General features: G+C 39.6%; 1 protein-coding gene and 1 long non-coding RNA gene across 3 annotated transcripts in view; one reads left to right on the top strand and one right to left on the bottom strand.

Annotated features, from left to right (window-relative positions):
* PDE7B (phosphodiesterase 7B) overlaps window positions 1–18,282 on the top strand; it is a 334,565-nt gene that overhangs the window by 169,426 nt on the left and 146,857 nt on the right. Inside the window, exon 1 of one of the 2 annotated variants that reach the window (XM_050787961.1) lies at window positions 11,792–15,033. The exons of the other annotated variant lie outside the window; for it this stretch is intronic. Coding sequence (XP_050643918.1) covers window positions 14,796–15,033 — 238 coding nt within the window. The 5' untranslated portion in view covers window positions 11,792–14,795. Of the gene's footprint in view, window positions 1–11,791; window positions 15,034–18,282 lie in introns of those variants that run through there. 2 annotated transcript variants of the gene reach the window in all.
* LOC126952866 (uncharacterized) lies at window positions 10,381–14,648 on the bottom strand. Its single transcript, XR_007725053.1, has 2 exons — window positions 14,541–14,648; window positions 10,381–11,801 (listed from the first exon to the last, which is right to left on the bottom strand). It is a non-coding gene; the product is annotated as an uncharacterized LOC126952866 (long non-coding RNA).

The following is an 18,282-nucleotide window of genomic DNA, read 5'->3' as shown; positions in this document are numbered from 1 at the left end:
TTGTGCCTGGCCTTGTTAGAGATGCTTGTCAAATATGCTCTCATTTCATCATCTCAGTTGTCCTAAGAACTCAGTTTAATATGCAACACGCTAGTTCAATTCGAGAATAAAAGAAGTTTTGTTTTGTTGTATTTTGTTTCTGAAAAACTCTGCCTCCAAAGGTTGTAGAGAAAAAGCCCCCAAGAAATGCCAACTTGAAGATGGTTGGAAGTGGGAGGTTTGACCAACAGGTAAAAGATAAGAAAGTTGCAACAACTGGGTAAATCTCTGAAACCACAAGCAGATTTCTATGACCAATCTGTTTTATTTGCACGTTTGTGCTCTTGGGGGAAAACGTGACTTTACCAACCATGTTAATGGGGGAAAAGTTCTAACCCTTCAATAATTTCAAGAAAACCAGAATATGGTTTAGGTCAAAAAAGAGTACTTGATTTTGCAACACCAAATATCCCTTTTGAGGTTTCCCAAAAATGCTGTGGCAATCCCACACAGAACTCTCTCCATATTTTTACCACAGAAACAATAGTGCTAATTCAGCATGCACTATGATTTAGACCACTTTGGGAGGTGCTTTAAGGAAGATATCAAAGAAATGAATACCTGCACTCTTATAATATCATAAAAATGCAATACAGAATATACTAAATTTCCATGTAAAATGCTAAATAAAATAAAATGCATTGATTATAATGTGTTTAAGAAGTGTAGAAAAACAAATGGAATCATTGGACTTAACTAGGTTTAGTAGGTCAAAGATTTAGAGTATCTACTATTAGATATTTATTCAAATAAGTACATGGGCTTATTAATAAATTATTATTAAGGACAGAAACGAGGAATGCAAAAAGTAGTTGAAGATCCTAAATGTCAGAATGATTTGCCTGAGGGTTTAGACTCTCCTTCCCTTAGGGATATCACATGGGAGCCTAGCCTTTCTATCATTCTACAACACCTTTGAAAAGAAGGAGCTATATAAGGGTGATGTGGAATTTATAGGTTTACATTGCCCTAGTAGAACTATAAATACACATGACTAGGTAACAAGGTTTACCACGTGGAAATAGAAAAGGTGTCTGATCCACCAGACACAAGTCTGTCTTCAGCTTCATCACTGCTTCTACCACCCCAGGACAGAAATCAGCCTGGGGCCAGACTTGAATTTCTGTTGTCCATGCAGAAAGTGACCCAAGTCATTTCCTCAACACTCGGAAACATTTAAAGCTCTTTTTTTTTTTTCTTTTCCATTTCTGGCCAAGCTGTTTAGAAAGCACAGATGCAGCTGGCACTGTAATATTGTAAGCAGCCTCGCTAAATGGCTCCAAAAGGGAAATAGCTGTCCAGTGTCTTGGGTAGATCTGTGAGCTCCATTCACCAATGTCACGTCATCATTCTCTGGTTCTTCAGACCCAAGAATCGAGGTCGGAGACAGCAGAGTTGCTGCTGCAATTTTGTTTACCTAACAATGTAAAGACTACTCTGATAACCCTCCATTGCTAGCCCCTTTTCCTAAGAAATAAAGTCACTTTAGGGGTTTAGTATCTGATTTGAAGAAACCACCCCATTACTGAAGGGAGATAAGATGTTCATTTAATTTTTTTTAATGTTCATGTGAACCACGTGCAACATGTTCTTCCTCTCTGGTCACGCTGAGAGATGAAGGCTTTTTTCAGCACTTTTTGGATAAAGGTTGTGGCAGAGATCTAAAATCCACCCTGCTGGTCACAGTCATGACCCTAGTGGTAGTGAAGATGTGACTTTGGCTTGAGAAATACAAGGTGTAATCCTACCATGAAGAACAGTTATAGAAAAAGGTGCTGGCGTGTTGTAATTATTCTTATTTTCCTTCAATTCATCGGACTTAAATGTTTAGCAGCCAGATATGATGATAAGCTGTAAATCAAGCAGAGTTTCTACTGCTTTATACAACATCCCAACCGCACCAGCAGTATAGCAGAGTGCTAAGAAGGTATGCTTATCATCCTTCTAAAGCCTGATAGTATCTGCACCTTGAACAAATTACTTTCATAGGAGATCATGATAATCCCTACCTTTTGGGGAATTCTTGTCAAGATTCAATAAGGAATTGCATATGAAATGCTCAGTGCTGTATCTGGTACATAAGCATTCAAAGGAAGTGCTTGGGCTCAGGTCTGTGGGAATCCAAAGGTTCTGTTTTCTTTATCATGCTTCATTATTAGCAAAATTAGAAAATAATCTGCTATTGACTGAATGTGTCCCTTCAAAATTCATATGTGTTGATACCCTAACTCCCAATGTGATGGTATTTGGAGGTGGGACCTATGGGAAGTAATATGGATATAATGGTGGAGGCTTTGTAATTGGATTAGCACCTTTATAGAAAGAGACACTAGAGAGCTTGCTTTCCCTCCCTCTCCCCACCATGTGAGGATACAGCAGGAAGGCAACCACCTGGTAACCAGGTAGAAGGCCCTCACCAGAATCTGACCATGCTGGTTCCCCAGTCTCAAACTTCCCAGCCTCTGGAACTGTGAGAAATGAACTTCTGTTGTTGAAGTCATCCAGTCTATGGCACTTTGTTATAGCAGCCCAAGCTGACTTAAGATGTGATCTAATGGAAATAGTCTATCTCTGAAGTCCCTTTAAACTCTCACATTATGTGACTCCTTTTTCTTTGCTTTGTTGTAATAAAACACTTTTCTTTTTTTTTTTTCTTTTTTTTTTTATTATACTTTAAGTTCTAGGGTACATGTGCATAACGTGCAGGTTTGTTACATATGTATACTTGTGCCATGTTGGTGTGCTGCACCCATCAACTCATCAGCACCCATCAACTCGTCATTTACATCAGGTATAACTCCCAATGCAATCCCTCCCCCCTCCCCCCTCCCCATGATAGGCCCCGGTGTGTGATGTTCCCCTTCCCGAGTTCAAGTGATCTCATTGTTCAGTTCCCACCTATGAACATGTGGTGTTTGATTTTCTGTTCTTGCGATAGTTTGCTGAGAATGATGGTTTTCAGCTGCATCCATGTCCCTACAAAGGACACAAACTCATCCTTTTTTATGGCTGCATAATATTCCATGGTGTATATGTGCCACATTTTCTTAATCCAGTCTGTCACTGATGGACATTTGGGTTGATTCCAAGTCTTTGCTATTGTGAATAGTGCCACAATAAACATATGTGTGCATGTGTCTTTATAGCAGCATGATTTATAATCCTTTGGGTATATCCCCAGTAATGGGATGGCTGGGTCATATGGTACTTCTAGTTCTAGATCCTTGAGGAATCGCCATACTGTTTTCCATAATGGTTGAACTAGTTTACAATCCCACCAACAGTGTAAAAGTGTTCCTATTTCTCCACATCCTCTCCAGCACTTGTTTCCTGACTTTTTAATGATTGCCATTCTAACTGGTGTGAGATGGTATCTCATTGTGGTTTTGATTTGCATTTCTCTGATGGCCAGTGATGATGAGCATTTTTTCATGTGTTTGTTGGCTGTATGAATGTCTTCTTTTGAGAAATGTCTGTTCATATCCTTTGCCCACTTTTTGATGGGGTTGTTTGTTTTTTTCTCGTAAATTTGTTTGAGTTCTTTGTAGGTTCTGGATATTAGCCCTTTGTCAGATGAGTAGATTGCAAAAATTTTCTCCCATTCTGTAGGTTGCCTGTTCACTCTGATGGTAGTTTCTTTTGCTGTGCAGAAGCTCTTTAGTTTAATTAGATCCCATTTGTCAATTTTGGCTTTTGTTGCCATTGCTTTTGGTGTTTTAGACATGAAGTCCTTGCCCATGCCTATGTCCTGAATGGTATTACCTAGGTTTTCTTCTAGGGTTTTTATGGTATTAGGTCTAACATTTAAGTCTCTAATCCATCTTGAATTAATTTTTGTATAAGGAGTAAGGAAAGGATCCAGTTTCAGCTTTCTGCTTATGGCTAGCCAATTTTCCCAGCACCATTTATTAAATAGGGAATCCTTTCCCCATTTCTTGATTAAAACACTTTTCTTAAGCTCCCAGTTTGCTAGGAACATAGTAACAACTCACCTGAGGAAAGTAGTAGGAATGTTCTTTAAGTCTGACAATCACTAGAGCTAAGCTTTTAAAAATTCAATAAAATAAAAAATAATCAGCAAAAACATAATTAATCATCCATGTTTTCCTGGCTATGAACAAACTCTATATCATATAATTTCTTTTTTTTTTAATGTGAAGTAGAAATTTCTAAGACAGTGTTTTAGTTGTCAAGACATTAAAAAAGAATTAATGAAGAAAATTGGTTCTCATTTTTAAATATTTATTTATTTATTTTGAGACAGAGTCTTGCTCTGTCACCCAGGCTGAAGTATAGTGGTGCTATCTTGGCTCACTGCAACCTCCACCTCCCAGGTTCAAGTGATTCTCCTGCCTCAGCCTCCCGAGTAGCTGGGACTGCAGGCATGCACCACCCTGCCTGGCTAATTTTTACATTTTTAGTAGAGACGGGTTTTCACTATGATTTCCAGGCTGGTCTTAAACTCCTGACCTCAGGTGATCCACCTGCCTCGGCCTCCCGAAGTGCCGAGATTACAAGTGTGAGCCACCACGCCCAACCTGTCATTTTTAATAACAAAAACTAATTTGGATCTATTGCATCCATATTTATATTACAGCACTATAGTTCACCGTGCTTTATAGTTAGTTGTACATGTGTCTGTCTCTCCACCAAACTTGTAAACAATTTTAAGGGAAGGGAGCATGTTTTTGCATGTCAAGCACTTAGCATAGGGCAGACACAATTCACCACTCAATAAATGCATGTTAAATGAATTAATGAATGAATGAAAGGTGCAGCAGTGAGATTTTAAGTTACAAAGTATGGTTCAATGGCCTCTGCAATCCAAACTAAAAGACGGGCCAGAGCATCAAAGGCAAGTAGTGATGTAAGTGAAGTTACGTCCCAGATAACCAAAATGGATAAGAGGTGCTGCTTTGTTTAAATAGAAGAGTCAACTTTAAGGTGGGGCACAAAGACTTATGAAAAAACATGGAATTTTATTTGGATTAGACAAATAGAAAAATCTTTCCCAAGAAGAAGGACCATGTGAGCAATAACATAATATATTCGTTTCCTATTGCTGTTAGAACAAATCATTACACATTTAGAGTCTTAAAACAACACAAATTCATTATCTTACAGTTTTGGAGGTCAGAAGTATGAAATGGATTCCACTGGGCTAAAGTTAAGGTGTCTACAGGTCTGTATTTCTTTCTGGAAGCTCTAAGGGATAATCTGTTTTCCTGCCTTTTTTATCTTTGAGAGTCTCCTCCCATTCCTTGGTCCAAGGCCCCTTTCCATCTTCAGAGTCACCAATGACCAGCTGACTCTTTCTCACATCATATCACTCTGACACTGACACTTCTGCCTCCCTCTTCCACATTTAAGGACACTTGTGATTATTTTGGTCTCGTCCAGATAATCCAGATATTCTCTGTATTTTAATGATGGCTGATTAGCAATCTTAACTCCATCTTCTACCCTAATCTCCTTTGCCGTGTAACCTAACATATTCACAGGTTCCGAGGACTAGAATGTGGGTACCTGTGGAAGGCCATTATTCGGCCTACCATACATGTCAGATGCATCTGACATGTTTGTGCAACAATATGACTTCCACAGAAATTTTCCATATTCAATGTAAGTTTGAATGTGTTTACAGGACTAGGTGAGTGGGAGCCTATTTTTCAAAGTGCCAAATGCCCAAGAAAGGGATTTGAACTATTTTTATAGGTAATAATTATTCTTTGCATCAAATTAGTATTAATGTTGCCATTACTTTTCATGTTACATATTTGAAAATGACATGATTATAAATTATGTTCAATCCAAATATCATAACTTTTAAAGGTAAATAAGGCTTAACTGAAATTTTCAATGATTAATGAGAGACTTGAAAAACACAATAGTAGCCTCATCAATTGCCTCCTCAAAGTTTGAAAGCAGGAAAAAAAGTAATAACAGCATTTAAAAGGCATTTATTAAAAGCCCAGTTATCTGTGGTTTGAAGTTGACCCTTGATATTCTAATTGAGACATGCAAACATAAAATCAGCAAGGTATATGAACATCTGCAAGTCAAAGACGGGTGTATTTTACCTTGCACCTAAGTGGACAAAAGAATGTTAAAGTCAAATGCAAAGATGTCTCAGAAAACACGGAATGCAAGAAATCTTACCAGCAGACCACAAAATAGGTCCAGGAAGATCATGGAGGACAAAGACTAGATAGACCCCGAAGTCCAAATAAGCAAATAGAGGAGGATCAGTTCGTATCCATATCCTATAAATAGAAAGACACGCAATCATTTTAAAGTAATTTTCAAACTAGAAGGAGAAAAATGTGGTTAAAATTTCAATGTGTGATGAAAAAAAATTACCAGAGTGAAATTCTTAGAAAATCTTTTGATAATAAAGATCTTATACACATGTCAAAGTTGTAAAATGTTCTAGTGTGCTGGGCTTTTTTTCCTTGATTGTGGTGCAATAATTCTTCTAGCAACACTGCATATCAAACAAAAAGGGTTCAGTAGGAATCCCTGTACTGTACCATGCAAAGAATGTGTTGTCTATGTACTATATGTTAAATGGCCACCCCTTTAATTTTCACTCTTAATTCTCCTGCCATTACCAGGGGAAAAAACTCATAAAATTACCAGAAATAATAAAACATTCTGTATACTAGTTTTTAATACAGTATCTTCCAACTTTCTCTTTCTCATTATTTAGTTACTCCCCTGGATTATATATATCAGGAAATATTGGTGTTCATAACCATAGCAAAGCACTTAGCCTTAGAAAGAATCAGGAAAGACAATGGAAAAAATAATACAGTGAACTGTGTTTCCAATTACCAGCAGATGCTTTCATTTATTCTAAGCGTTCTTGTTTAGTTAACTGTACAAATTTTTAATCATATAAATCTGGTAATGTTCTAGACCCACGCTCTTAGTTACCCTGGTCTTCCAGCTGATTTCACATGTCTCTTCCTTCTGGCATTGTTTTCCAACGAATACCGTGCCTACAGCTGTATGAATTCCAGGTGATACCTGTTAAAGAATGCAGCCTATTGCAAAGTTTACTTGATTCAACCTTTGTGTTGTGTGTGTTGTGTGTGTGTGTTTCGCTGAGACTGACATTGCTGTAGATTTCTCTGAATCAGCAGCACCATTCACCACTGGCTACAGCACCAGGAATGCCTGCTTCCTTTTTTTTCCATCTTTATTTCTTTGAGGAATCATCTGGTCACCATTCATTCATGCCTGGAATATCACAGTGGGAAAGATTACCAGGCTTCATGGGAAGACCACTTTACATAAATCTTTAATAAACCAAATGAAAGAGCAGGTCTTGCTGAAAGTATCCCTGATGATGGAGATCAAAGACTCAGAGCGTTGCCTGTATTCCAACCATTCTGAAAATAGCGGGAGGGGTGCAACAAAATGCTAGAAAGAAGGAGTCATGGAGAAACTGGCCTAACTAAATTGCACTTGACATTTGATGAGAAAAGACTGTCAAAAATAGTATTTGTTTATGAAATTATTTAAGATTCCATTGCATATATTTATTGCATGGGCTTATAGTTGATAGTCAACCTTATCTTTAAAGTTAACCCATAAGGGGGAAAAAAGAAAAAAACAAAATTGACAAGCTGTGGTTCAATGTCCCTGGATACAGCACTTGTTCTTATATAGCAGTTCTGGTTGCTTCTTTCCATTGAGAGTATTTGGCCTGCACCAGCATGATTGTTTTTAGAAGTCCTAATAGGTGTATCTGGAAAGACTGGGATGATTGCTGCATTTTCTTTCATAAATAACTAATACGGAACAGGCATAAAATTGTTGCCACATAGTTATACTCTAGCCTTGCTACTCAGAGTGTGATCATGACCAACAACCTTGACATCCCTAGGAAACTTGTTAGAAATGCAGAGTCTCAGGTCCCTGCCAGACTTCTGGAATCACAAATCTGCATTTTAATGGGATCTCCAGGTTATTCAAATGCACATTAATATTTAAGAAGCCTGGATCTAGAATAGCCTCTAGGAGATACCATTTGGCATAGCTGTTCTGTGTAATTCATAATTACCAGGAGGTAATAAGTGAAAAAGGGGAAATAAAAATTAAGTGGAAGAGGCAGCAGGATCACATGCAATACACATGGAGCAGTTGAAATTTCCTTCTTCCAAATTAACTTTGAACTACATAAATATGAACCTAAATGAATGTCAAGGACAAAAAGGAATCTTGTTAGAAGGCTTGATTCCTCATAATTTTCTCACTTTCCTTTTGTTATTTCATTTATATAAAAAAATCTTTCTATATCTTATTAGTGGCCTACTTTATTTTTATTAGATTAAGAGAAAAGAACCCTCACTCAGGCATTTTCCAGCAGTTTTTTGAGAATGTTTGGATAATCTCTCCTCCAGTCTCCTTGAGATCTTCTTAAGCTGGTTGAATTCTTGAGAGCTTTCAAAATTTATGCATCTCACTTATTTTTTTTAAAAAAATCAACATATTTCAGACTTTGTACAGGCCACTTTTTAAATATCACATTTGATTCTGCACACTACATTTCTTTTAAGCACACTTACAAATTAAACAGAAATCAGTTAGGAGCAATCGAAGTTACAAAAATGTTTGAGAAATAAAGCCCCCAAACAAAACATTGAGGCCCTCATCAGTTTGTCTAGGGAAATGAGACCAGTAGGGGGCCTGAAGACACATGTTCACCACCACAGCATATGACACAAAGCTGCACAGCTCATGAACATCAAACGCATTTTGTGTTTAGTCACTTTGGACTAAAAACAAAATTCCCTATTAAGAGAACCTATACAGCATTAACTAGAGCACTAAATAATACATGGTAACGATCATGCAGGATGAGACCCTAGACATGATTCCTGGGCTTTCATCACTCCAAAATGCACTTACAAAGAATATTTATCTTATGAGTCACATACATTGTTCTGTATCTGTCTATTCTCATTCATATTTTCACCAGGCCTACCTTAAAGACCTTGCTACCATCAAGTCTCTTACTGTCTTCTGCCACAGGTCACTCCCCAATACCCTTTATCCAACAGCCCTGCTTTTGATTTCCTTTACGCCTGCATTCTCACTGGGGAACCCAAATTTCCGAAGTAAGACCTACTTCAAGGGTAGAAGGGCTTGACTTTCCAGCTTTCTAACAGATCCCAGGAAAGGATAGCCAAAATTTGTGTTTAATGAACTTGTCAACTACGATATCATATAGCTTAAAAATAACAATATTAAATTTTTATAGCACATTACAGTTTAAAAATAACTGACATTCTAGTCTTATTTAATCCTTTCAGGATCCCAGTGTGATGGATAAAATGTTTATTGCCATCATGCCCATTTATAGATAAGGCCCCAAATTTGGGGCAAAGCTCAGTGGTGAGTATAGATCAAAACCCAGTTTTTGTAACTCTCAGATAAGTAGTCTCAGAGAGTTACTTTAGAGATTTCCTTGTTGTAGCTGTTTTCTAAGAAGTTGACACGCTCGAATGTGAAATTCTGAAAAGTGTACTCTACCACCGCTATGATCTTTCACAATCAGAAATAAGTCCTGAAATCCTAGAAAGGCTATAGTCAGAGGGTGCCAGGGGCACACACCAAAGTATCGGATGTTCAGTAGTGGGACAGAATAGGAGGCTGTATTCATCAGCAGGCAGGAGCTGAGTAGAGAAAATCAAGTCTTCCTTCCATGTTGTTCTCAACCTTTGTCTGACTGGGCCCATTTTTGTTGGGAAATTCACAGAGACAGTAAACTTAGCATTACCATTAGTTAAGATCTTTAACAGCCAGGATAGAGTGTGATGTTAGCTGAAATCCTAGTTTCTCTCTTAAAACGTACAAAAATAAATGAATAAGTAAAGAGGCAGAGGTCACTCACACTGAAAACCAGAATTAAGGCAAAAGAGGCCAGGCAGGTCCCCAGTACCTGAAAAAGGACCCAAAGGCTAGCACAGAAGGTTTTCCCTTCTGCTGTTTCTCCGGCAGTTAATATTCATTTGCAGAGCGAACAAGAGAATGATTGGGTATGGTTGAGACACCCCTCCTACTTCACCCCACCTGTCTTTCCTCATCTCGCCCCACATGCTTTCCCCCTTTCCCCCATGACAATGGAAATATGTGCTGCCTTCTAGGGTCGGTCTGTAGACTAAGTCGTTTTTCCTACTTGCTGGCATTATTTCTTGAGATTAGCTAAGGCCAGAGTTATACATTTCTAGGTCTCCTAAATTCTTTGCACTTCTTCTACTTAGACTGTATAGAACCAAGTTGAAAGACCTGTTTTTCCTTCCCTGCTCATTTTGAATTTTTTTTTGAATTGCATTTGTAAAAGCAGACTGGTCGTGTGTGTGTGTGTGTGTGTGTGTGTGTGTGTGTTTACACATCCATGCTTGAACTGATGAAGAGGAAAGTTCAGGACAAAATAAATAAACTCCCTCCATAGTTTGCATTTTTTTTCTAAAAGATAGGCCACAGATGAGGGTCAATAAGAGTATAAAACAATTCCAAAATATCTGAGTCAGAAGATTTTTATTAAACTTTTTGTTTTGTAAGAATCTATTAATAGACTGAAAGTGAAAGAAAATGACAATGGATACATGTTTCTAAGTTTCCATTTTTTAAAAAAGGTACATTCTCTAGAATTGTTAGAAATATTTAACATTATAAATGCCTTATTTTACAAATCATGTATAATAAATGCTTATCTGCCTAGTGACTAGAGCACCCATAGTCTACAAGACTTTTACATAGCCCTCAGAACACCAAAAATTCTTCAAAGTCCACATTCTAAATCAACTATATTTTTGACACTTTTCTTGGTTGTATACTTTAGTATTGGGGTTATCAATTCTTTTATAGCTCCAACCACAGAGCAAAGTCTTTTTATTTTTAGTTTTTGGAAGAAGGAGCCAATGCAATGGCTAGTTTTTATCAAAAAGAAGAAACTTTATAGCACATTTGGAGTAACTTAGTGCAGGGGCTCAGCGGGCCAGCTGGTGAGGCAGCTTGTAATAGTTGCCACAGTCAGGGCATCACCGGGCCTCACCTTTGTCCAGCCAAAACCAGATGATGGCTCTATTCTCTTCACAGATGCTGCCCACTGCTGGTGAAGGACGGGGGCTAAATTAAGGTCCTCTTTGGTACCTGAAGCTGCCTTTGGGGGTAGTATATTGTATGGGTCCATCCCTTCTGTGCAGCCATTATGACGTCCCTCTCCAACCCAGTCACCTCCTCGTTGTCAGTAAGAACATCACCTCCAGATGCCTTGGAGTGCACTTCGACCGCCCCTCTGGGACTCTGGGCCCTCAGGGCCCACGCAGCCGGCACCCCAACTCCTCAAAGTAACCTTGAAGCCATCACACCCTCAACAAGTAGCAGTACTTCCAGGAACAGCAAAGTCTTTTTGCTACAATTAGGTGTCCATTGTCTATTGGAACAAGCTGTTTCGCCTGTTAGTTCTCATTATGTTGGGTTGATTCACAAGGCCTGAGAAAGAACTTGGTTATTTTGAAAGTCTATCTTAAAATGTCCTGTCTGCAGCCCATTAATTACTGATATTAGCATGCGTAAGAATCCTCACAAGTTACCTGTGGGTCTTCTCTGTTCCATGATTCCTTTGATCACGTAGCAACCCCACCCTCAGCGATCCAAACTTCTGTCTGCAGATACCATATCAAGGTGAATGATGTCCACTGAGTAGTGAAAATTACAGGTTTACAGACATGCTCTTCTAAAGTAACTATCTGAAAAACAAAAGAGATCACAGCCTATGAGATGCTAGCTACAAAATGTAACAAAAGCACCTTTCAGATAATTCACATGGTAGAGAGTTTTAGTCCAACAAGCATTAGCCTCGCATCAGTTTGTCCCAATCTCTTGAACCTGCAGTTGAGCCAAAAATTTCCGAGCCAAGCTTTCTCGCAAGATTTCCTGTACTTCCTGTTTCTATGTGAGCCAGAAATACCATGAGAACAACCTTTCTTGTGGTATTTTTGCCCTTCTACTCCAAGATGAAAATAATCCCATATTGGGGGAACTTTTTTTTTTTAATTGTACAAATATTTCCAATTTTCAAACCTTCAAATGAAGTAGATTCCTCCTTGGGAATGAAAATGTGAAATGGTGATTGCTTGGCCCTGACTCATCTCCACTAGGAAGTATTCATGCTCAGTGATCCAACATTTTGTAATTTCTGTAAGATATTTTTACAAGGAACTAGGTAAAACAGTACAGAGGATACAATGGAAATGTATATCCTTGGAATTTTTTTAGAGTCATTCTTGAAGAAATGAACAATGAAGTGTTATGTTCTTAGTACATTAGTGTATGTGATATATTATATCATATATTTGTTTTCTTTGTTCTTAACCCCTTTGTTCCAAGGGTCAGGATATCCTGATGCTAAGTGCTATTGCAAAATAACTGAACAAAAATAAAAATAGTCAAACACTTAGGAAACTCTTCAGTTGTTATGTCAAGGAAGTTTGTGACTGAGGAGTGAGTTTAAGACATTATTCAGGAAATATGATAATAAAGTGAAACAGTCTACATGTGATTATTAAACAAAATCATCTCAATCCTAGAGAGCCTTGATGCCCCCAGCCTGATGGAAGGGTAAGATAAGGACTGGACAGGCTGTCAAAGTGGTGGAAGTGTGGAACTGATACTTAAATCCTTTCATCTCTTATCAGAGAGGGAAATAAGGAAGAACACATCTTTCTAATGAAGTAGACCACTGATTATGCCCTAATTGTGTTGTATGAATATCTAGTTGTTATAGAAAGAGCCGCTAGATCAATATTTTAATAATGAAATTCAACAAAAGCAGTGTCTTCAATGTCTTTATTATCGTTTTATACCCTCTTGACCCTTCTTCACCTGTTAGGAAGGAAAGTTAGGTTTGCCAGTATACTTTTCCATCCAGAAAAAAGAAAATTCACCTGATCCAGTATGGAAAACTAAACTTATTCACCATGGATTTAGAGAAATAATAAAACAACAATAAAATTACAGTTGTCTTTGCTGGTTTCAACTTAAAAAAAAAAAAAAAAAGAGGTGGGAGCAATGAAAATAAAACACACTATACAATAATCTTTCTCCTCTACCCCAAGTTTCCTCCTTTCTCCCATGAAGAAATATCAAATAATTGTGTGATAAACCAGCCTTGAAAGGAATGTAGAGCAGAAGCAACAGATTATACATCAGCAAAATGGCATGCCAAGCAAAATAAAGCACTTTGCAATGTGGAGACATGAAGAGGAGAGGAAGACGGGATTGTTACAATGTTCTTCCAGAAAACAGGGACTATTCACTTGAATGTACAAGTTCAAATTGTTCCTACAAACCAATTTGCTGGCAAAAGTGCCAAATACAATACTACCCCACTTTTGTTTCTGTCCAAGGCCTTTCACATAAGCTACAGGGGGCATTGCCTTTTGTTGAATTGGTTCTTACTTTCAGGGTTAGCGCCTCCATCTCTGAGACTAAGAACAAGAGGCATGGCCCACGGTTGAGGTTGCCCTCAATTCAACCACTCTCAGGTCGGGGACACAGTAGTCAGTGGCCCACATAATAAGTCAGAAGTGCTCTCCCTCCAGAAGGTGAATCGTTAACATTCTTTTCTTTCTTTCACTGCCATTTATGTCCCCTGTGAACATCCTTTAAAATGATTGTTCCTTTGAAAATGGGTTTTGAACGGTCCTGAGCCACATGTCCAGGCTATGCAGGCCACTGCCCGTTTGCATGAGGATCTTGATGCTTCCCGAATTCTCATCTTTCGGAGTTAACTGTGGAATGTGATTCAGTGTTATTTCCCTTCCAGCTGAAGGGCAGCTGAGGTTATGAAGGGATTTGACCAGTAGGTCATAACCCAGTTAGGTTTGCTGAGAACCAAATGACACAAGGGGGAGGGATGTGGAGAAAGAGCGAGAGTGATCAAACTGAGGCACTGAGGATCAACCCAGCCCATCCCAGCACTGGTCTCAGTGACTGGGCAACGTGCCCCCCAACCCCCATCAGGCCCTCCAGGGAGAAGCAGCTGCAGATTGGTTCTGCAGACGCTCAGCTTCTGTTTTTTTGGAGATCTCCTGGGGGCTTGCAGGGCCTGAGTCTGCACCACAGGGGTGACTACTTACCTGACACCTCCAGATAACTGGCCTCTGGCAAGGGGGGAACCCCTCTGTGAGGTTAGCAAAGGGGAAGCCCCACTTCTTTGCCTGAAGTCCTTAAGAGCTAAGCCAACAAAAAGCTAAGAGTCGACAAACTTTGACAAGCACCAAAAGAGAATTGAGAACAAATAAATCAGAAGAAAGAAGAGGAAAAGCAAATGCTAGAACGTCGATGGCTTTTTTTTTTTTCCTCCCTGCTGTCGTTCCAGCTGTAGCCTGGGATTAATTAAGTGCTGTGAACTCAGTGCCAGAGAGAGGAGGGGAAAAAAAAATGCATTCTATCTCTAAGGAAGGAGTACAGTAACAGTTTCTCACCAGTGAGAAACCTAGGGAAGTGAATCGCTCTCGTCGGCAGTGTTTGTGGAGGGCCTGAGGAGACAGGGAGGCTGTGCCAGGCTGGAGGAGTCTTGTCTTTCCGAAGCTGGAAAGGATCTTACGGAGGTTCGCCTTTCCCTGCCTGGGAAGAATTTCCCCTGTGGTAGCAGCAGCAGCAGCAGCAGCAACAGCAGCAGCAGCAGCAACAGCAGCAGCAGCAGCACCACTGCCTCCTCTTCTGGGGCACAAGACAGAATGCCTGTGCTAGAGCGCTATTTCCACCCAGCAGAGCTAGGCAGGAGGTGGACAGGCCCAGAAGGTGTGCTGCCCTCCTCCCCGGGAAGCCGGCCGGGGTGCCAGCAGGGGCCGCTGCCCTGGGACTTGCCAGAGATGATCAGGATGGTAAAGCTGGTTTGGAAATCCAAAAGTGAGCTGCAGGCGACCAAACAGAGAGGCATTCTGGAAAATGAAGATGCTCTCCGCAGCTTTCCAGGTAAATTGACCATGGGGTGTAACAGATCACAGGACCAAGTCTGATAACTAACTCCCCTTCTTTGGAGAGTCCAAGCCATAAGGAGGAAGATGAACTGTGTAGCATAGGGTCCGAGGGCTGTGACTTCCAAATATCTGCTCTGATAGAAATGCATCTTGAAATTAAGAGTGATTTAGTAGGAGGAGCATTTGACTGGAAATCAAGAAACCTGGGTCCCGGACTCAGCTTGACATACGCTTGCCCTGTGGGCTTGCACAAGTCAAATTTCCTGAGTTTCAGTCCCCACCAAGGAGGGGGTGGAATTGGATGCTGTTTAATGGTCATCCTGACTCTAACATTTCTTGTCAACAAGTTAGAGATATCCCTAAAAGAATATTCTCCTCAGGTTGCTTTTTATCATTTTTTATGTAAAATGCATAAAATACATTTTCCAATTTTTAGCTATGCCATTTACAGCATGTATTATGTTCCCAGCACTGAGTTTGGCATGCAAGCTTTTTATGTCCTGGGCAAGTTGGTAAACTTTCTTGACTTGGTTTCCCCTTTGACAAATGTCAGTAATATAAACACCTTTATTGATATCAACTCATTCACACTTTGTCATGTCATAAGAATGTGCTGTGTTTGGGACGGTTGTGGAGAACTTCACTGTGTTTCTGACAGTGGATGCAGCCACCACCAAGACTCCCAGCATGCCTGGGAAGGATCCCAAGGGGCTTTGTAAACTAAGAAAGCCACAGCTGACTACAGGGCACTCTCTTTCTTTGAGGAGTATGTTGCTAGATATTTGGAAAGTGGTGGGTTCACTTCAGAAGAAAGAACATGAGTGTGTGTTTATGCATCTGAAGTCTTGGCTAGCCCGGTGCAGTGGAATCCTGGCGTGCCATTGGCGGTGAGGGATGGGGTAGATGGAAAAGATACACCAAAAATTACCTCTCCCTTTCTCATGGAAACAGAGTAGGAAATAAAAATCTGGCTAGTTTTGATTTTAATTATTTATGCCAGGAACTTTTTTTTAAGTTGTGACTTTATAAAGAATATTATTAAGAAGTTAATACTCTGGGAAAAGGAAAGACTTAAAAGGGAGAAAAAAACAGGGTTGGCCTCCAGTAAACAATGAGTCCTTGAGTACACAGGAAAGTGAAGGAAACCAATAAAACTGAGGTTTATGTGGCAATTGGGAGAAGGATGCCCAGGGAGATGGGTCTTGGTCAGAAGAAATGAGGTAACACTAAACCAGTATTGCATGTGAGTAGGGCAAGAAAAAGGGAAAAACCCACCTGGGCAGAAAATTTTACTCTGACACGTCAACTCTTAGCACTTTAGGTTTGTTTTAGTCAATTAAATGATTAAAATTCATATTTCAAACTGTGCCCTTTGATAAAACTATCTAATTCAACAATTGTTAGCATGTCTGTGGAGATAGGTGTACGTTATTACTTATATTCTATATTAATGAGCATCTAATTCCTGAAAAAGCACTCTGGAGAAAAAGTAGAACTCCTGTAGCTTCTTACTATTTAAAATACACATTTTTCTGGACATCACAAAGCAGGGCTTGTTGAGTCTTACTATACCTCTCTACCACTGCCTCACCTTCAGTGGAAACTGTCTCTGAAGCCACTTGGATTCCCAGGGGAGCTGCACCCTGGTCTGCTGTCGAGGTTGCCTGCCTGCGTGGAGACAGGCTCTATAACACCTTTCCAAAGGATGTGTGTTTGCCTCCTGTCCTTCCTCCTGCGCCTGCTCACTCTCAGGGAGATGAGGGCTCATCCCTACTGGAATGGTCATGAAACCTTATCATCATCATCTGTCTATGCGGTAGAAGGTCACAGGATGCAACTCCAAAGATGAGTCGCTTCACTTTCCAAACTGTCTCTTACCTTCTTCCTCACTCATCCTATCCCTGATGCTGCATTTGCTCCGAGCATCAAGTGTCTTCAGCTGCACCATTTTCACCACAGCAGCACAATAATGGGGCCCTCAGGAACACTTAAAGACTATTTCAAAACTTCTGGCATTTTTTTTGTTTGTTTTTAGAAAGTGGTGATTTAAGCTGTTTTCAGTTCATGCACAGAGGCAGAGGTTTATGATAGAAAGCTCTTCAAAAAACACCAAGACACATAGTGTGCTCTCTCTCTTCTCTCTCTCTCTCTCTCTGTCTCATTTCATCCTTGCCTCAGTCTCCTCAGTTTATACTTTCACAATCCTTTTAAGCAACTGGCTACGCATCAAGTGAGCCTTGCTTTATGCTTGAAATGTTTTTTCTTTGGCTCAGTCAACTGAAAATTTTCTATTCAAACAACAAAGCCCAGGTCAAGCATCTCTCTCTTTAATGCCTTTCCTGATCTCCAACGGCCTCCCATCTCCCCCAGTGGTTATCTATTCCCTCCTCTTTGCTTTCTTTACCTGTAGTTATTTAACATTTTACATTTATAGCCCACAATATTTTTGCTGTGCTAGTAACTAAAAACAGGAAAATTAAATGTTATAACATTCTGTGTATATTTTGACTGCTTGTGATAACGAATTGATTTAAAATTTTTTAAACCATGAAATTGCAGAAATTCTGAATCAAACCAACAGTTACTTTAGAGGACTTTAAAGATGAGGGTTACTGGTTCTTAATGTGTTTAATGGAACCTTAAAAGTCCCAGTGTTTCTTTTCCTTAGCAAAGGACATCATTATTTTTATGCACACTTCTTCAACAAGACTGGAACTTTGTTTCTCACAAGTGAAGTAGAAAAATGTTTTGAGATTTGGCTAAGGTAATAAGAGGAGAGAATAAAAAAAATATGGGAACATAAATATGTGTTCATGAGAGATTTTAAGGTGAAATATGCTCAATTGGGAGTATGGAATGGAAAGAATAGTCCCCTGGAGAGCGTGGGGGAGTGCCGGAGAGACGGTGATACATAGAAACATCTTCCGCCATCTTCAGACTCGCATGCTCTGCAGACTGTCGGGTGGCTGTCCAAAGCAATAGACTGTAGGAGGGAATGGGAGATGATAGAAGGAAGGAAGAGGAGCTTGTCACCTTCACATGTTAGGGTCCATGCATCTGAGAGTGCCCCTAAAGCTGGGCATTGGCCAAGGCACTGTTAACCCTAGCGAGGGGCTCTGGAAGTTATCAGCATGCTTGAGGTCCAAGTGTCAATTCTGTTCTTTGAACGGTACCCAATTATGTAATTGCCTTAATTCTCATATCTTTTTCCCTATATGAAGCAAACAAAGGATTATCTAATTGT

This window comes from Macaca thibetana, chromosome 4, assembly GCF_024542745.1.
Source record: "Macaca thibetana thibetana isolate TM-01 chromosome 4, ASM2454274v1, whole genome shotgun sequence".
NCBI classification, from domain to species: domain Eukaryota; kingdom Metazoa; phylum Chordata; class Mammalia; order Primates; family Cercopithecidae; genus Macaca; species Macaca thibetana.
The sequence above is the reverse complement of the archived record's forward strand: the minus strand, read 5'-3'. Positions and strand labels throughout refer to the sequence as shown.